We start from the raw sequence: 21,131 nt of genomic DNA, 5'->3' as shown, positions 1-21,131 counted from the left end.
TTCTGAGGGAGTGTGTGAGAGAGTTTGAGTTAGAAAGAGAGAGAGAACAGGAAGGGTGGGAGACTGACAGAGAGAGAGAGAGAGAGAGAGAGAGAGAGAGAGGGTAGAGCACAACCCAGCTCTGATAAACAGGTTGAGCCAGGACTGTGAGAGTCCTGGATTCTTGAGGGAGAGAGTGGGTGAGGGAGGGGCAAGTGGTGGAGTGAGAGACATCGAAGAAAAAAAGGTAAAGTTGAGAATGAATGAACTGTAGTACAAAGCAGGGCCATCAAAGATTAAACTTATACATTAAAGACCTCTCTTTAACTATTTTTCACACACACAAACTGTATCAGTGTTTTTGGTTAGCTAAAGTATGTACTGATATGTAAAAATGCTTATTGTAAATTCTTGTGTTTATTCTCTGCTGCACCTTTATGACTAAATACTTACTGTAGCCATAGCATAGTCAAATGGATTTTATTTTGGATTAGCAATTTTCATATTTATGAATGGTTTATGATTTATTTTATCCTGTAACATCTAACCTATAACGCAGCTAGTTTAAGTGTTAAATGTATAGAGTTCAAACTGTCTTTAACAAAAGACAAGGGCATGTAACTTTGCTCACAACACTAAATAAACAATAGTAAGATTCAATGTTTGAGGTGTGTTTCATCTGAAAGTGTGTTGTGAATATGAACTAAGGCCAGTTGAACTGGAATGGGTGTTGCGAACTAGAAAATATACCATTTATTTGCTTTCAGTGGGTGTGGCACAAAGAGTATGAACAATATTTTAGCTTTTGAGAATATTTCAAACGTAGCATTTCACATTGTCAAAATAGTTTGTAATGCTACAAATAGTTTTGGGGGTGGGGGTGTTGCAAAGAAAAGCTCTGTTATTGTGTTGGCACTGTCTTGGCACACTACTTCACTTGTTTGCTTCTAATTGCATTGTTTTTGCCACTGACATAATAAACATGCACTTAATTTTAAGTATCTTTGATGACAGAGTTTTTCCTGAAAATAAATATAAAGGTATGCAAAATATGAAATATTATTTCATAATAAAAATAAAACTGCAACTTTTGAAAAACATGAAATAGCATGAAATACAAATGCATAAATTCCTGTCATGATTCTTTGATGTAATCTAGTGACATAAAATTACACTCACTACTTTTGAATGCTATGCAACACTGCAATATATATGACTGAGTAATCTTTAATAAAATAAAGTCAATTATTATAAAAGCAATTATTATTAAATCTGGTTTACGTAATACCTGTTTACATAATATGTAAAATACACCTTAATTTAAATAGGCTAGAAAATAATGATGGACATCTAATCCATACTATTTTGTTCTCTGCATGTACACTTACAACAAAATTTCAAAAGTTATGATTAATGTTATATAGATTATGGGCCCTATTTTTAAGCAGTGCTTTAACTTATAAGCGTGAAGTCAATGGGCATGGCCATGAAGTGTTGGTATTTTCGTGCAAGCATGCACTAAGACTAGGTGCAAGTGGGTTTGGCCAAATCGTCTGCAAGGTGATAATCGGGTCAATGGAGGTTCTTCTCAGGCAAGTTCTCCGTCCTATTATACAGTTGTAAGGGGGTTAAGATGGACAAGGAGGAGGCGAGAACCGGCTTGTCAATATAAATAATATTTAATTTAAACTCAAAACCAAAACACACAAACATAAACACACACATGACAGACATGCCCGTAATTCTCTCTCTCTCGAACCGTCGTCACCGGCCGCCTTTATCCCATGTGCGCCCCATCAGGCCGATTGGGGACCGGGCGTGCAACATTCTAGCCCCCACTCCACAACAGTCAATTCCCTGTCATGCACCAGTGATATAAACAAAGACAGTACAATCATAAGAAGTTGGTAGTGTAAAATGGACTGTATGCAATGAATTAGAATATAAATATGGATTTATCACTGTCTTTCCACAAGAATCAGTTGTGGGCCCTCTTCTATTTATTATTTATTTATCATATATTTAGGAAACATGGTGTCCATTTTCACTGCTATGCCAACGACACCCAGCTTTACCTCTCTTCTGAAATATGAATCGTCTTTGTCCCTCTCTCACGTTGAACCGCACTGCTATTCTCATTCATGCACTGGTTACATCACATATTGGTTACTGCAATTCTCTCCTCTCTGGTCTTCCTTCCAAACTTCTTCATAAACCTCAGCGGGTCCAGAACTCAGCTGCACGAATCATTGCTAGAACCCCCTCTATTGAACACATTTCACCTGTTCTTCAACATTTTCATTGGCTTCCGGTTAAGAACCGAATTTATTGTAAAATCTTGCTACTTACCAACAAGGCCTTAAATAATCTTACCTCTCCGAATGTTTTCATATCTATACACATACATACCCTCAGATCTTCAGATCCCCAGAGGTAACAGCTGGACAGAGAGGCAGGAGGAAGGGAAAAAGTGGGCTTGGAAGATAGGTAGAGATGGGTGTTGTCGGCATAGCAGTGAAAATGGACACCATATTTCCTAAATATATGACCAAGGGGCAGTAAATAAATAATAAATAGAAGAGGGCCCACCACTGAGCCTTGTGGTACGCCATTAATAACTTGTGTTAACTTTTTTAACATTTTTGAGTTGTACGAACTGAGAGCGACCAGAAAGATACAATCTATACCAAGACAGGGGGATGCCCATAATTCCAACTGAGACTAGCTTGTGTAGGAGGATGTTATGTGAGATCGTATCAAAGGCCTTGACTCAGGTCAAGGAGAATGAATCTAGACAGCTGACCAGAATCTGCAGCCAACAGCAGATCATTAGTAATTTTGACAAGAGCGGTTTCCGTACTATGATGTGGACGGAAACCCAATTGAAATTGTTCAAACACATTATTATCTGAAAGATAATCATAAATCTGAACTGCAACACTCCTTTCCAAAATTTTGGAAATAAACAGTAAATTAGAAATACGATGAAAATGATCAAAATTTGTTGGATCTGCGCCTGGTTTCTTGAGTATCGGGGCTATTGAAGCCGTTTTTAATGATATAGGAAACAAACCAGAAGACAGTGAAGAATGAATTATCTCAGTGATTAAAGAAGACAAAGAAGGTAAACAAGCTTTAACTAAATACATTGGAAGATGATCAAGTTGACAAGTGGTGGAGATAGAAAAGATAGAAAAGGCAAAAAGAGGTAGTTCAAAGGAAACTTAGTCTGACAGACCACACCCAGCATTGTTTAAAAGTATTTGCTTGAGAATATTTTGCTAAAGCTAGCAGACTACTTGGTAAGCATCATTGTATACTGTTAAAGCATTAGCCATTTTGGCAACATTTTCACCATTAATGTATTTTAACCCATTATTTGGGTGTGTGTGGGGGGGTAGGTTAAGTGGGTCAGACCCCCAAACACCCACAATGATTTGCACCCTGGTCTTTACACTTAGAAGTGCGGAGTATCAGTCCTTTATCTCTCAGGCTGAGTTAATGAGTTAGTTTCACCTACTATACTACTATACTACATACCTTATGAATATGTAGGGGGGAGGGCATGAAATTCTGCTTGTAGTAGGAAGTGACATACAAGTAAACGTGTCATGTGACATCTGTCATCACCTGCAGTCAGTGTTGTGGAATACAGGACATTATGCAACCAACTTGTTATTTATTAGCTTATACCAAAGAGTTTTTTTTTTAATGACTGAATGATTCAAATTTGTGGTTGAAAGGAAAATGCATACGTTTTATTTCCTTTTAATTATTTAATTATTTATGCTTATTTACTTTCAAATGAAAACTGACAGCCATTAGTCCAGCCAGAGCTGAGGTACAAAAAGCAACTCCTGTTACATGCTGATTAGTTGCGCAATGTCCTGCTAACAGCTCTGTCCCTTTCACACATCTTGTATCCTTTCAGAAATAGTTTCACCTCTATCCTTATTTGGTCGTTTTCTGATAAGCCATGTTCTCTTCCCCTTTTTCCTTGAGTTGATCAGATTCCAGGAGTTACAGTGCAAGCTATTGACTGTGATTACTGTTTAACTCACTGTAAATAAAAAATAATAATAATTTCTTGTTAGTTGTAGGCCTCTTATTGCAGATTTAAGATCAGTTTATGCAGTTTGCACCAACTGCATTCATTTTATTAATGAACTGTGATCACGGATCAGTCATAAAAGGGCAAATTATACATGGAGTCTTGGTGCTCATATTGTTCTCATGGTCTGGATACACAATTCTTAGAGGAAATGTTGTAAACAGTACAAAAGAAATCAGTTCCTTTAACACAACCTTTATTGTTCTCCCCACCCTCATTCTGACCCCAACCAGTTCACATCAGTTCAAGAGAGACCGTTTTCCTATTGAAGGAGTTACATACTTGACTAAGCATGCCGGAGGACTCGTGTTTCCTTGTCTATATTAAGGGTTAAAGGACCAGTTTCATTAAACTGCATGATTAAGGGGAGTGGGTGCGCGCTGCCTGGTGGAGGGTGACAAAGTAAGCGTGGCGCGTGAGCTCGAATAAGTGGATGTTGGTATTGTAAAAATCAAGGGGTTGCCTCTGTCCGTTTGATTGGTCAGTGGAAGGAGTGCATGGAAGCAAGGTATTTACAAGTGTTTCCTGTGAACAATGGTTACCTTTGTGAGTCTTGGCTGAAATGCAGAGCACAGTATTTGGGTGTGTATGTGTTTGGCTGGTCAACTGGTGTGACGCCATGTAAAAATTTAATGGCTGTGCAGAACAAAATTGTTGAAACGCACAAAGAAAGACACAAAGTATTTATCAAGGGAGTTTCAATGCTAGTACATCAAGTGCATAGAAACTAGCGCTTTGAATGAAATCATAAAAAAATGATGCAACAGGCTCACTATCAGTGACTTTGGCCTGACTATGAGGGACTATGTTTGGAGAATTGATTGTTTTACCAAAAGATTACATATCTGAAGCCTGAATGTTGCTTTACTTTCTTGCTTTCAGTAAATCATGGCTCAATACGCTCATGTACAAAAAGCTCATATAATACTCTACCATTTACAGTATGAATAGCCTGAATGTGGAACTCTTTCTCAATAAATATGAGAGGTGTTTACAAAGGAGTCACTGTGGAATCAGAGTTAGTTTCAGTTAAAGGGCGATCAAGAAAGACAAGATCATCTATAAATACTCTCCATGCACCTCAAGTACAGTACACTGCACAATGACCAGGGATGTTTCTAGGCATAGGCGAACTAGGCGGTCACTGCAACCCACCCCCCACCCCAGCAATAGGGATCTCTCCTAGGGCGCCAGAATGGTCTGAAACAAACCTGACAGCAGTGCAGGCCATGAATCAATAAATGAAAGGCTATCTAGGCTTTTATGTGTGACATTTACTCTATTTCACAGGAAAACTATATTTCTTTTTGAAAAGCCATTCAAAAAGCACATGTCCTGCAAAAGTCTGGATATTCTCTTGAAAAGTGGAAACTTTCACCTTTGCAGGCCTCTCTTGCTGTAATCTCACTTATCAGGCCTGGTTGCATTCCTGCCAACATTTTTGCTCTCAGTATTGAAACTCACAAGCCGGCAATCATCTTATGTAAGAGGCATCTTTAATTAAACTAGTAGCTTTGAGATTAACATACGTCTTTAGAAAATGAACATTTGTGTTCTGGCTCTTGGATAAAATGGACTGAACAACACAAAATATATAGCATTTAAGTTTTTAAAAATTATTATTTTAATAATGCATAAATTGTCATGAGAATGACATAGAACTGGTGAGAAATATGGGGGTGGACTTACTGTCCCAGTAAAAAAGCTCTAATTAGCGTTTTACCACACTGAATGATGTAAGTCACTGCAAACTCACTTCCACTTCCTGTTTTTCAACAGAGATTCCTGGAGCTTTTTCCACTGTGCTGTACAGAGGATGTGTGCTCTATAGTGATGAGAGAGGCTAATCTAAAACAAACACTTATTTCCAAGTTCTTTGAGCCACAGGAATAAACGCCTTTTCAGTGGAAAATGGGCCTGGCATTGCTTGAAGACACAACAGTTGCAGTGGAAATGAGTCCTCTAACATTTAAAAAATATGTCCTGTTGTGCACTCTTTTCAGCAGTATTGTACCTTGTAGAAAAAAAAAAGAAACTAAGATTTCACCAACTGAATCTTTACTGACTGTTTGCATCTAAACTTTGTAGACCCTGTAAATGTAACTGAGTAACAGATGAGTTATTTTGGTTTAAATAGATATATATACAGCCTACTTGGAAGTGGAACGGAAGTGTAATGTTTACATGAACATAGTAGTCAGATGCTTTTCAAAACAACTTACATTCAAGGTTTAGTTTTTATCAGTATTTCCTGGGAATCGAACCCATGACCTTGATGTTGCGAGCACCACCATGCTCTACCAGTTGAAGTAGAATAGACTGAGTACAGTTGTAACACTTTTTCTTTTTGCTATACTGCACAAATGCTGACCATAATAAACATGCATTTCCATCTTTTCTTTTCTTTTTTTTTTACTTGAGATGCCTTTGTCTGAATGAATGAAACGAATTCTCTATATCTATCTATCTATATATCTATCTATCTGTCTGTCTGTCTGTCCGGCTGTCCGTCCAACCGAATGAACGAACAGTTTTACATCTCTCCCCCATGGATCATCTTGCATGTTTGCCTGATTTTCTCAGTGACTGTGCATCCTAGATGTCCCACATATGTTCATAAAAAAAATAAAGACAAATAAAAAAATTACATCATCAGTTACTTTCATGGTCAATCAGAAATAAATATTTTTGTCCAAATGAAAAAGGAGTAAGAAACTGAAAATGTCCATTTAATCTCCATATTTTACTCTGCAAATTTAAATATTTTTACTGAATTTAAGAGGTTGACTCAGCTATTATAAATAAATTAGAATAACCTTAACCTTAGTTAAGTGTCAAAAATTATGTAATGATTGATAAAAAAAAACGATTTACCTATATTTGACAACTATTTTGTGTTGTGCAATTTCTATAAAATGTTTCTAACATAACTTTTATAGAATAGAACTACATTGAAATGTGAGTTCAGGGCTTCACTTGTCTTTGATGCCAAATCCAGATGATTACTTGTTCAATGTGTTTTAAAAGAATAGAACATACTTTTCAAGTCTTTTAAGGAGAAAAAAACATACAAAGCATACTTGTCCTCCCTCCAATAATTTACTCTCCAGCTTTGATGGCCTGTATCAAAGGTCAGCGAATGCTTGCTCTTTAAGTTCTCATCCATTTTGGCAGCTCCTCCGCAAGTGAAGTACTATGCTCAACACTGAGATGTCTGATGGCATGGGGCCACTTAAGAACACTGTTCTCATAAACAGTTCAATGATGAGATCATATTTTGCCACCAGTCGTTGCAGCTACAAGAGAAGGTTTATTTAAGATAAAAGAAATGCAACTGAGACTGATAAATGTTAAAGGTGCTGTAAGTGATGTTAGCTATCTCGCTAACTTACGCTTACTTGCCCCTCTTCTCATAAAAATCCCACCCTCCAAAGACATGTCTCAAAATCTTCTAAATCGGCTAAATAATCCTATCCTGCATTGAGATTCTTTCTTGCTGTCTACAGAGCATAGGGCTGTTGATTTCTGTGTTATCTGTCAGTAATATGAATGTTTTCTGTGTGCTATAGACCCCTTTACATATCCAGGTTTGGAATGTGTATAGGTAAACTTTTATAGCAGTGAATGGGAGACAGCAGCAAATATACTGTTTGCTTACCCATTTGCTCCAAAAGCAAAAGAAAAAATCCATTATTACACTATCACATCTTACCAAAGGAAGAAGAAAATAGAGAGCGGTGGATTACAGCAGTCAGAAGAGAGAAAGAGACAACATTTTCTGCTAAAACACTGCAAAATAAAGCATCATCACTGTCTATGAAAAGGGTCCATTCCAATAAAAACATTTTAAATCACTTTCAGCCCCTTTAATGTTAATGAAATCAGAAATGTAGTTTTTAGTCAAAGTCTATTGGTTTGAAGCCATCTATTTACTAGACTACTTTTTTTAGCAGCAGATACTGTATATAGATTTGAAATGAAAAGTCTTTCTCTTCCAGGAATATGGACCAAAAATATTGATATGTCAACAAAGGACAGAAAGCTGTGCTAGTCAAATGATTTAATGAGGTCTTTATAATGCCTTTTCAATAGTATGAACAAGAGTACAAGTCTAATAAAATACTTTTTATATTTTTTTCATCCACATAGATGATTCAGAATTCTTTTCATTTCTCTGCAGTCTAATCTGCAAACTTCATACAGTTTTATGCCCTGAGATCATACATTTCATTTCTAGCTTTCATCTGCACTGTTATCATTTTCATTGACATCTAATGATATGTTTCTTCTTTCTCTGAATTTCTCTCTTCACCTGTGCCTCAGCCACTCCCCCATTCATTTACTGGTTTCTGCATAACCAGTTTAGCCTCTCTCCCTGTTTACTCTATATAACTTGCTGTGGTGGCACTTTAGTCTCACTTCTCTTGTCTTACATGCAAGCACGCGTTTCCTCTCCTGAGATCTCATCCAGATTTATTTGGAGATTTAACCATGTCTTTGGACCAGGACTTCTGTTATCTCTGCAAGGAGGATCTCAGGGAACCTGTTTCCATCCCATGTGGTCACATTTTCTGCTCTGTCTGTATCAAGACCTACTGGGACCATGCAGACCATACTGGACAATACCTGTGTCCCCAGTGCAGGGTCACCTACAACAAGAGACCCAGTCCACGCCGCCTTCAGTCTTCTCGCAATTCTACTTCAGCCCAAAGAACGTCGGAATCTTTCCCACCAGCTCCTCCAACCCCAGACTACAATTATGCAGGACCACAAGATGTGGGATGTGACATCTGTATCGGCAAGAAGCTCAAAGCTGTCAAGTCTTGTCTGATGTGTCTGGCTTCCTATTGTGATAAACATCTGAAGCCCCATTATGAATCAGCTACATTCAAACGGCACAAGCTGGTTGATGAGATCGGACACCTGGATCGACAGATCTGCCCTCAGCACCAGAAAGGTCTAGAGCTCTATTGTCGCACTGATCAGATGTGTATCTGTGTGTTGTGTACGGTGAAGGAGCATAAGGGCCATGACATGGTGTCTGCTGAACAGGAAAGAGCAGAAATGCAGGTAAGACTGTTCAGTGTTTCCGTGAGACAGGGGTGTGTGTGTCTGTCTGTCATCATACACCGATCAACCACAACATTAAAACCACCTGCCTAATATTATGTTGGTCCACCTCGTGCCACCAAAACAGTGCCAACCTGCATCTCAGAATAGCATTATGAGATTATATTCTCCTCACCACAATTGTACAGAGTGGTTATCTGAGTTACCGTAGACTTTGTCAGTTCGAACCAGTCTGGCCATTCTCTGTTGACCTCTCTCATCAACAAGACATTTCTGTCCACAACTGCTGCTTACTGGATGTTTTTTGTTAATGGCACAATTCGGAATAAATTCTAGAGACTGCAGTGCATGAAAATCCTGGATTTGGAGGGATATTCTGTATTTTTTAGCTGGTCAGACTGCTTGTTTTTTTTTTCAGCAGGGCTTTCACCTCATGAACGTACAGTTTGTGTTCCTATTCATGAATACAAAAAAAATGACATTCACTGTATATTTGTACAACATACTAGGTTGAGTAGAATTAAACATGACCATTCAACATATAACACACTTTGCAAAAGTACTATTATTTGCCAAACCCCCTAAAACAAACATGGCCATTGAGTGATGATCTCCACCCAGAAATGGGATAAGGAAGAGGTCTATGCTTTAGTACTGGTGAGGGAGGGGTTTCATTATTAATAGCAAAGAAAACCTGCCATTGTTCTACAAACACACAAAGCATTGCACAATTTTATATCAGTGTAAAAGAATGAAGCAATGTTTAAGCAAACAAATCCATCAGCAGACATATTAATAATATTACTTATATAGAAATGTATAAAAACACTTTAAAATTATGATGAATTTGAAATGATTTTATTTTAAGTACATGACAAATTACATAAGGTATCAAAAAGGGACTATATTGTCATGTGGACGATGGTGTATTTACACCATGCCTTTATCACAATACCTTGTTGTATTCAATTTGTTGTTTTTAATTCTCTATAGCAACGGTTGGGCGCCACCCAAGCTGAGATCCAGGAGAAGATCCATGACAGAGTGAAACAAATGGAGGAGTTGAAACAGGCTGTTGATGCTCTTAAGGTTTGTATGGGGGAGAGACAAGAAATTATGGTGTTGAAGAAGGTTGCCAGATTTCATCCTCAAATTTAGAATAGAATAGAACAGAAGCCTTTGCAGGTTTTGTAGATATTGTTGTAGGTACATACACTCACTTAACACTTTATTAGGAACATCTGTACATCTACTTGTTCATGTGAATATCTAATCAGGCAATTGTGTTGCAGCAGTGCAGTGCATAAAATCAAGCAGATACGGGTCAGGAGCTTCAGTTTTTGCTCACATCAACCATCAGAATAGGGAAAAAAATGTGATTTCAGTGATTTCGAACGTGGCATGATTGTTGGTGCCAGACGGGCTGGTTCGAGTATTTCTGTAACTGCTGATCTTCTGGAATTTTCACACACAACAGTCTCTAGAGTTTACTCAGAATGGTTCCGAAAACAAAAAATATCCAGAGAGCGGCAGTTCTGTCGACAGAAATGCCTGGTTGATGAGAGAGGTGAACAGAGAATGCCCAGACTTGTTAGAGCTGACAGAAAGGCTAGAGTAACTCAGATAACCACTCTTTACAATTTGTAGTCTAGCATCTCAGAATAAACAAAACGTCTAATCTTAATAGGCTACGACAGCACAGCACAGCAATAGAAGGCAATGTTGGGCACTTATAAGGACCATAGTGTTCCTATTAAAGTGCTCAGTGAGTGTACATTGGACAGTGTTTAAAACTGCTTGAGTTCAAATGTACAATCCTGTGAGTAAAACAATACAGTTTACAAAATCCAATCCAATACAAAATACCATAACAAATAATGTACAATTTACAAAAAAGTATGCAAATTGCAATACAGTGCAGGCAGATTATAGATAGGGAGGCCTCAGATAAAACAGATTAGGATTTTTCTAATGCGCTGGAGTGATAGTGTTATTTAATATGAATGTGGATTTTACTAAGCACAATATGTTTACTTTAGGAGTCTTATGTAACATAATTGTTCAACAAGAATATGATGTAGAAAACGTTATTGATCTGCTGTTTTGTGACCTAATCTTAGCTAGAAAGAACCTCTGAAACGTATTGTATATAGACGTGTGCATGAACATATGTAATGTTAAGAATGTCAGAGAAAGAAAATAATAGAAACAGAATGGAACATGACAAATTAGAAATATAATACTGATTGAAATATAATACCAATTGTTTCTTTAGAGCTCAGCACAACGGGCCTTGCAGGAGAGTGAAAAGATGTTTGGTGACATGCTTCGTTCCATTGAAAGAATGCAACAGGAAATGACCAAACTCATCTCAACCAATAAGAAGGCAGCACTTAACACTGCTGAGGGTCACATGGATCGTCTGGGGCAAGAAATTGCTGACCTGAAGAGGAGAGACAACGAGCTTACACAACTATCTCGTACTGAGGACCACATCCACTTCATTCAAGTGAGTAGACAACAAGTGGAGTGCACAACCAGTAGAGTAAACATCATGTGGAAAGATTTCCCTCCACATAGGATAGTATTACATTAACAAGTTGCAATATACCTTGTTGAGACCTGCATAGTTTTGACTGATATGCTTGTCTCCCTACCAAGCTTCTTATCTAGATTAACAGGCAAGCCTTCCCTGGTCAACCAGACAAAAAGACCATGTTATTTGACCAACATGCCTATGATAACCAGCATAAACAAGCCTGAATCAGCATGGAAATTACAGCAATTTACTATGCAGCACTTAAAGCTGAAGTATGAAACTTTCTCAGTGTTAAAAGACTTTCTTCTATCCCAGCTTATTATGCAGAGACAACTATAAGTAAGCCATTCATAGATTCATTTTCTGGAAAATTGTACTGTGTCTCTGTGGCACTCTAAAACTTCCTGTGTTTGTTTTGAGCAACCCGCTTAGACCCTCCTTCAACAAATGGCAGACTATCTGACTGTTTAAACAACAGCAGAGGAGGGGCATATTTGGAAAGCTGTTTTAAAACATTGTTTATTTTTGCAATTCCATTACATACTCAAATGCATTTTTTTTTAACTGTATTCATCAAATACTGGCAGGTATTGTTTTTTAATATAAGTACTGTACAGTTCTGGTGGCAGTATTGCATAGTATGTTACTGGCAGCTGTTTCACCAATAATTAACAGGTTTTTTTACAGCTCTGTATCTCTTACCTTTATAGCACATTTCAGTTAGACAATGTATTAATACATCTGCACACTTTATATGCAAATGCAACACAGAACTGTAATTTAGGACATTAATCTTGATTATATACAGATTAACTATAGTGATGTTTACAGTACTATGCTGTTGCTTAAGTTCCCTGCATGCACTGTTGCATGAATAAATTACATGGATTTATTTTTTTAATTTTTTTAATAATTACTGGTTAATTTTGCAGTTACAGCGATCAGCCACAACATTAAAACCTGCCTAATATTGTGTAGGTCTCCCTCGTGCTGCCAAAACAGCGCCAACCCACATGTCAGAATAGTATTCTGAAATGATATTCCTCTTATCACACTTGTACAGAGTGGTTGAAACCAGTCTGGCCATTCTCTGTTGACCGCTCTCATCAACAAAGCATTTCCATCCACTGGATGTATTTTAGTTTTTTGCACCATTCTGAGTAAAGTCTCGATACTGTTTGTGTGAAAAGCCCAGGAGATCAGAAGTTACAGAAATACTCAAACCAGCCAATTTGATCTCTGTGATTTGGACCATGGCATGATTGTTGGTACCAGATGTGTATTTCTGTAACTGCTGATCACCTGGGATTTTCACACATAACAGTCTCTAGAATTTACTCATAATAACTCATTAACAAACAACATCCAGTGAGTGACAGTTCTGTAGATGGAAATGCCTTGTTGAAAGAGGTCAACAGAGAATGGCCATACTGGTTCGATCTGGCAAAGTCTACGGTAACTCAGATAACCACTCTGTAGAATTGTGGTGAGAAAAATATAATCTCAGTATGCTATTCTGAGATGTGGGTAGGTGCTGTTTTGGCGGCTCGTGGGAGACCTACACAGGCAGGTGGTTTTAATATTGTGGCTGATCAGTGTATGTGTGTGTCTGGTTCACAACTCATAAGTGCACCAGAAAAAACAAACACTCAGTTTACTAAAATCACATTGCAGATCTCTTTTTAAAATCATACAATTATATTATTTAAGTTCTGTATAATGACATACACTTTTGCTACATACTGTATAGTGGCGTTTGAAAGTTATGATGAGACTAACAGTCCGATCTTGAGTTTTGCTTTTTGTCTTCTAAGTAACACAGTGAAACCAATTGTGTTTTACTAAAAGACAAATACGCTGGCCAGAAGAACATTATTGAATAATTAAGGTCTAAGGTGCTAGCTCAAGGGAACACTAATCACATAATGGTATCTTCAAACAAAACACAACTATTTATAAAAAAATAAACATAAACTAAATAAATAAATAAAACACTAAATACTGCTAAGAACTCTATTAATTCTAAATGAAAAACTTTTGTACATATCCCTTTAAAGCCCCAATGCACTAAAGTTAAAGAAAATTGCATTTTTTAAATTCAATTAGTCAAGTGAAGGTGGCAGGATTGGATCTAGGATTGTATTTATGTGTCAACATCATGAACACTAAAAATATATCACAGCTCTATTACACTTTGGATTTTAAAATATATGGTTAAAAAATGTCCCTAGCTTTCACAAAGATTTTTTATATAAATTTTCCCAAAATGCTATGCAAATAACAGCTGTTTACCTTAAAACTTGTCACTTCACAATGAGCTTGCTCTCCATTTCCCAGAATGCAAAGTTGTTGATTGCAAACTATTGTATTTAAGAATTCAAATAGACTGCTGTTAAAATGTTGCCATCAATTTACAGATTTTGTAAATCCTGTTGTAATCCTGTTAAATTTACGGTAAAAAAACTGGTAGTTGTGGTTGCCAGAAATTCACTGTAAAAAATACGGTACGGACTTTACAAGATGTAATTTTGATCCCTGTATATTTTCAGGTGCATTACCATTTATATTATTAAATTATATTAACTTAAAACTTTAACCTTCTGAAACTTTATAATGTATAGTTTATTCAATGTAGTAATTACAGAAAGGCACATGATGACATTAAATTCATCTGTTGTATAATACATCTACGATGCTAACATACATCCATTTCTAATGGATGAAGCCTTGGCCTGGAAGCGAGATCATCAGGTGGTCCCCAACCTTCTCTGGGTGTTTCGACCCTTAACCACAACACCCTCCAGTTGGCGGGTCAGCAGTGACTGGCCAGGTCACTGCCCCTCTCTTCCAGGCTTCCAGCTTGTGTCCTCTCTCTTATGCCAGAGCCAACAGGAGGCTCTCTCTGACGCTTCTCCCAGCCTACGAACTGCTGCTTTCCTCAAGTGGCCTCTCAGTCCAACCTTTGTCAATAAGTTCCACACAGATTGGGCTGGGAACCTTCGACACCCGACCTCCACCGTCATCAGCCATGTTGTCCACCCCTTGTCCCGGCAGTCTTGGACAAGTTGCTGGTATTTGGCTTTTTTCCTCTCTGCAGCTTCCTCACAACCCTCCTCCCACGGCACCGTCAACTCCACCAGGACGATTTTCTTTCCCTCTGGAGACCACATGATGATGTCGGGCCTTAGAGTTGTAGCCAGTACCGCCTCGGGGAAGTGGAGTTTCCTACCAAGGTCAACCTCCATTTCCCATCCCTGGGCTATCTGCAGAAGATTCTGCCTGGCTTGGCTGTGGACAACAGGTCTTTGGCCCTCTTTCACAAAGGCGATTGCACTCAACAGTGGTCTTGCTTTGACTGGTCGTTTCTTCCTCCTTTCATGCTCCAGGATGTCTGCAAGCTCTGCCAACACCCTGTCAAGGCGCCACCTGTATCTCCCCTGTGTCAATGCAATCTTACACCCTGACAGAATGTGCGCCATCGTTCCTTTACCCCCACATAACTCGCACAGTGGGTCTTCCCTCATCCCCCATCTGTGCAAATTGACTGGGGTTGGCAAGGTGTCATACACTGCTCGGAGCAGAAAGGATATACGGAAGGGCTCCAGCCGCCACAGTTCACTCCATGTGATTGTTCTCTTCGGGAGGTTCCACCTTGTCCAGGCGCCTTGAGTTGCGAGCTCGATGGATTTTGCTCTTCTCCCTTCTTCCTCAAGGTTTCGGACTTCATCCTGGATCCTAGTTGTCTTCTCCCTAGGGGTGGACTTTGACCACTGCTGGAAACGTGCTGTTCCAAGACCCTGTTTTCCAGTGCAAGGGTTTCCGATGATGTCTTTGGTCCTGAGAGAACATTCTGCCTGGTTAATTGCTGTGCTGGCAGCCCACTTACGGCCAGATCTTGTTCTAACTCCAGCTTCCCTGGTGAGTTTGTCTTGGGAGTCCCTATATATCAGGGACAGCCTACATTTGGCTACTTTAAACTCCTCCACCACTGATGACAGGGGAAGCTGGAGCTGGCCCGACCTTATGTAGAGCCCCAAGGATGTAAAGCTCGGGGGTATTCCCAACCATCTTCTAAGGTGTTTGTTGAACTTCCTCTCCATTACTTCAACAGTTGATAGGAGCACCTCATATATGGTGAGAAGCCACATGAGTCTCAGGAGCAGGCCATGTTGGTAGATCCAGCACTTGTATTTCCCAGGCAGGCCAGAATTGTCAACCTTCTTCAACCATTCTTCAACTTGTTTTCCGGTGCTAGAGATGCTGTTCTTGTCTGACAGGGAATCATCATACCACTTTCCAAGGCATCTAATTGGGTTCCCCTGGATGTTAGGGATCTCTTCCCCTTGAACAAGTAGCTTGAACCTTCCAGTTGTTTTCCCTTTTTGGATAACCAGGCTCCTTGATTTCTTGGGCTTAAAAAAACATCTTTGCCCAAGTGGCCATGCGATCCAGTTCTGCCAGGACCCATCTTGCCTGCACGTGAGTTGGTGTTATCACGGTCAGGTCATCCATGAATGCCCTGATTGCTGGCTGTTGCCCTCCTGCTGTGGTCTTTGGCCCTCTTGTCTTTGTACTCGCTGCAGAGATTATCAGGTTCATTCCCATGATGAACAAGATGGGAGAGATTGTGCATCCTGTCACTATCCCCTTCTCGACTGGCTGCCACTTTGTTGTAAACTTGGCGGACTGGAATCGTAGCTTGATGTCTCTCAGGTAACTGGTGATCATGCTCTGGATGTTATATGGGATGTGGTAGTAGTCCAAAGCGACCTGAATCAAGTTATGGGGAATAGACCCATATGCATTTGCAAAGTCAAGCCAGACAACTGTTAGGTTGCCTTTCTTCTCCTTTGCTTTTTGGATGAGTTGGCTGAGGACCCCTGTATGCTCCAAGCACCCGGAGAACCCTTCAACACCGCCCTTCTGGATAGAGGTGTTAATATATCCATTCTGGCTCATGTAAGTGCTCATTCTCTTCGCTAGCACCGCAAAGAAAATCTTTCCCTCCACACTAAGAAGGGAGATAGTTTGGAACTGTCTGATATGTGTGGATCCCTGTTCTTTGGGCACAAAGCACCCTTCCGCCTTTCTCCAGCTTGTTGGAATGGTTCCCTTGGACCAAATTACCCGCATAAGCTTCCACAACCTTCGGAGGAGCTTAGGGCATTTTTTGTATACTTTGTACGGTATACCGCTGGGACCTGGAGCAGAAGATGATCTTGCGTGCTTGACTACCTCTTGGACCTCTCTCCATGATGGACACTCTGTGACGAGGGATGTGGTAGGTGGGTCAATGTTAGTAAGCCCATGGTTTCCTTCCAGGGCCTCGTCTCTTGACGGGTCACTGAATGTCTCCTCAACAGACTGCTCCACCTCCTCTTTGGAACTTGTTAGAGTCCCAGATCAATAGTGGCCTCTAAACATGAAGAGAAGGTGTGCACAGTGTCACACACAAACATTAAAAACCATCAGGATAACACATGTGAAAATAAAATAAAGCAATAAACATTAACTAAACTACATCAAATACAACACAGAACACCCCAATTTAGATAAGTGATATTTAAAATAAGAACCAGAACTATTCCCATAAAATATAATGAAATGTGATGGGTCATGCAGGGAATTTTGGGAATGCCCGATTATTTATTTTAGTTTTTTACCATAATTTTTAAAATAATTGATAAAAAAAATTACATGTATTGTCTTTTTAAATGTATTATATATTTTTTTTAACCATATATTTTAAAGTAACTACCTTTTAACCATTTTGACTGTCTTTTAACATTAAAATTAATGACATTTGTTTACAGTGTATAGCCATCAACAACAAAAAGAACTAAACGAGACTAAGATTCTTTCTGTCCTTGATTGCAGAGTTACCACATGCTACTTGCCCAGACTGATGCTGAGGAGTTGCCCACTGTTACAGTGAACCCCTACTTTTCCTTTGGTTCTGTCACCAAGACTGTCTCTGAGATGAAGCAACATCTAAATGAATTCAGCAATGAAGAGCTGGTCAAGGTGGCAAAGACCGGTATGGTACTCTTTGATTTCCTTGGCAGACCAGTTTCAACAGTTAGGTTTTGCTGAAGAACAGTCTTTATTGCTGTATGGCTCCACTAGCACCAAACCAGCATTAATCTTGTTAAACCAGCCTAGAAATCCATTCTGGTCTTTTAAACAAATGTATGTGTCCAATGAGAATATTTAAACAAATCATGCTGCTGTCTCATTTATTATGGTTCTTCTTAACTATTAATCTGACTTTCCTCATAACTCTCAATTCTTTTTCAGTGAACAAAATGCCATTCTGTCAGCTAGAGGACCGTAAGAAGAAAAAGACTATGAAGTGTAAGTTAATGAAAATGCAAAACTTAAGCTTCCCTGCTGTTTGCTTTGTACAAAATTGCTGGAACATTGGAATGGCATTTGTCAAAAGCCAATGTCAGGGTCCAAGAAATTGTTGGCTGGTTGCTAAGCAATGATCTGCAGACCAACATCACATTAAATATATATTTACAGTATAAGCTGATCTCCTCTATGAAATGCACACATCATGAAACTGCTATATACAATTGTGTCCTCCCTTCAAACCTGAAACGACCATCCAGAAAGTACCTAGATATCCCTCATTAATTGTAATCAGTGGCATAATCTTTTTGTTATGAAAGATGAGATTAAAGGTCTCGTAATGTGTGGAAGTTACTGCACTTCATTCTAATATAAACATGCTAATGTTTAAAGGGATAGTTTACTTTCTTCAGTGAAACACAAAAGCAAATGTTAGGCAGAATGACAGCTTCAGTCACAATTCACTTTGATTGTGTAGATGAAAAGATGCAATGAAAGTGAATTAGGCTGAGGCTGTCATCCTGCCTAATATCTGCTTTTTTGTTCCACAGAAGAAAGTCATAGGTGTTTTGTAACAGCATGAGGGTGAGTATATGTTGACAGAATTTTCATTTTTGGGTGAACTATCCCTTGAAGCTAAAACCTTCTCTTTTTATCATGTATCTAGCTGATGTTGTTGATGTGTACAAGACTCTAGGCAGCATTCCCCGGACAAGGGACGACTATCTCCAGTGTAAGTTAATCTGTTTCTTTCAAACATATCCTTTTTGCATGTATGCCTCAGACCAGGGGGTGTTGTATAGATAACATTTACAAAATATAAAGTTCAAGTTTAGTTGAATTCTCACTTCTGGTGATGATTAATACAAATAACAGTAGATCAGTTTTATTTACTGGCATCGGAAAACATGCTGGCTTTTGTCTTGTTAAACTTCATGCTCTTGTGGGAGTAGTCTAATATCATACCTTAGATACTGAGTTTGTGCAGATGTTGTTCATATCATAAGAACAGGCTTTGTCTGCTCGGTGAGTGGGTGTATGGGTGATTCATGATAACTGACATGATAAACCTTTGGACATCTCATCTTCTCTTCTTATAACGGTCAGCTGTAGTCTTCTAGGGGACTAAAACACTAAATATACAGTAAATATGTCAGGATAACAAGTAATTACTGTATGTAGTGTTAAGGTGTTTAGATGTAAAGAACAATATAGAGAAATAAATAGCATGTTTAGTCAGTCTTAAATATGTATCGACGCCTTCGGTCCTCTAGATCAGAGACGTTCACACACTTCAGGGAGAAGTTCTGGCAGAAACAACCTCCAAATGTCCAACCAGCTCTGAGAGCCAATGTGCAGACTCAACCACTAGGCAGGTGATTTTTTTTTATCCTGGAAATGGATCTTCTTTTATCCTTTTTATCATGTATGTTGTGTGTCAAGAATGCTGATCTAGGATCAGGTTTGCTGCAGTATGTTTGTATTTGGAGACCGTGATAATTAGCAGAACTGTTCCCAGATCAAGAATCCTAGCCTAGATAAGCTTAAGATAAGCATGCAGTGCTGTCCACTTATCTTGTCAGATTCTCTTGTTTTAAGCTTCTCTTCGTACAACTTAAATGCTACAGAAGTTGGTTGGTTGCTCTGTAGACATTGTCTGCTAGCATGCTTTATTTGGCTTTTAGTTCTTGATTTACCTTTTTCAGTTAATGAAAGAGCTCAAAACCCTGCAGTCTTAACTTGGCGGTCTGTGTTACAATCTGGTTTCATCCCATGTCTTAACTTGACCCATGCACATTTCTATGTCAATGCGATACAGTATCTCTACTGGCATTTATTTTATTATAAAGCACAAGGATACTGCTTACATGTCCATACATCAAGATAGGCAGATGTAAAGTGGTTAAACATATGGGTACACATTCACTTTGAGCAGAGGTGTTATCATAACTTATTTGTTAAACATGAAGTTCAACACTAGTCCTCTTTGTCTTTACACATATACATTCAAGTTTGATTCCCCAATCCTGATCATCTCTCTTCTTTCTTGTTTATTTTAAAGATGCCTGCCAGCTAACTCTGGACCCTAACACAGCATACAGACAGCTCTACCTCTCCCGAAGCAACAGGAAAGCAGCCTTGAAGAGAGACCCTCAGTCTTACAATGAAAGCAACCAGAGGTTTGACTGTTTGCCCCAGGTCCTGTGCAAAGAGGATCTTTCAGGAGGTGCCTACTACTGGGAGGTGGAGTGGAGCGGCGAGGGAGCCTCCATCGGTGTCACCTACAAAGGCATCAAGAGGACAGGTTACGGGGACTCGGCTCGTATCGGATACAACCGCAAGTCCTGGAGTCTCTTCTGCTCTGACTCCAGCTACTCGGCCCGACACAACAAAGACCAGTTTGAGATTAACACACCCTACTCTTCCCGTATCGGGGTTTTCCTGGACTGCTCAGGAGGCACTCTTTCTTTTTACAATGTGTCAGAGTCCATGTCACTTATTCATCAGTTTAAAGCCTCTTTCAGTGAGCCAGTCTATCCTGGCTTCTGGGTGTGGTATGAGTCTGCCATTACTATCTGTCAGCTATAGATGGTTGAACAACTGGATATTTTTAGCTGTATTTCATAATTTTTTAAAGAATGCATATTTTTAATTAAACTGATTACAGTTGTGTTTGTTAGTTTTAAACTGTAATATATCATATAGGCCTAATCTATTAAAAATGTTATTGTGAAAAGTCAAATACCTCTTTATCCTACAATACAGCCCTTCCCAAAATACATTCAAATTGTGCATAAATGGCAACATTATAAATAAAAATCTGATTTCAAATGGTTGTTAAAACTTTTATTTTACACAAACACACACACATACACACACACACGTTGGGTTTCCATGTTTTATGGGGACTTTCCATAGACATAATAGTTTTTATACTATACAAACTTTTTTACATTTTTACATTTTCAAAAATCTTAATTTAGTATGATTTCTAAGCTGTTCCTTATGGGGACCGACAAATTGTCCCCACAATGTCAAAAATGTTGGGTTTTACTATCCTTATGGGGACATTTGGTC

The 21,131-nt window shown here is 38.8% G+C and overlaps 1 protein-coding gene across 1 annotated transcript; it reads left to right on the top strand.

Annotated features, from left to right (window-relative positions):
* Nucleotides 1-8,127: 8,127 nt before the first annotated feature.
* On the top strand, nucleotides 8,128-20,872 carry LOC127627282 (tripartite motif-containing protein 16-like). The gene is made up of 7 exons (XM_052103617.1): nucleotides 8,128-9,160; nucleotides 10,154-10,249; nucleotides 11,436-11,669; nucleotides 17,577-17,736; nucleotides 17,997-18,053; nucleotides 18,721-18,786; nucleotides 20,116-20,872. The coding sequence occupies exons 1-7, from the start codon at nucleotides 8,582-8,584 to the stop codon at nucleotides 20,640-20,642; spliced, it is 1,719 nt and encodes a 572-aa protein (XP_051959577.1). The 5' UTR covers nucleotides 8,128-8,581; the 3' UTR covers nucleotides 20,643-20,872.
* The last annotated feature ends 259 nt before the right edge of the window (nucleotides 20,873-21,131 follow it).

Source organism: Xyrauchen texanus, chromosome 3, assembly GCF_025860055.1.
Source record: "Xyrauchen texanus isolate HMW12.3.18 chromosome 3, RBS_HiC_50CHRs, whole genome shotgun sequence".
Classification (NCBI taxonomy): domain Eukaryota; kingdom Metazoa; phylum Chordata; class Actinopteri; order Cypriniformes; family Catostomidae; genus Xyrauchen; species Xyrauchen texanus.
The sequence above is the reverse complement of the archived record's forward strand: the minus strand, read 5'-3'. Positions and strand labels throughout refer to the sequence as shown.

Excerpts from the sequence above, each read along its gene's own strand:
- LOC127627282 (XM_052103617.1), top strand. The coding sequence starts at position 8,582 with ATGTCTTTGGACCAGGACTTCTGTTATCTCTGCAAGGAGGATCTCAGG. Across the intron at positions 9,161-10,153 it reads AGGAAAGAGCAGAAATGCAG|CAACGGTTGGGCGCCACCCA; the intron begins GTAAGACTGTTC and ends AATTCTCTATAG. Across the intron at positions 18,787-20,115 it reads AAGGGACGACTATCTCCAGT|ATGCCTGCCAGCTAACTCTG; the intron begins GTAAGTTAATCT and ends TTTATTTTAAAG.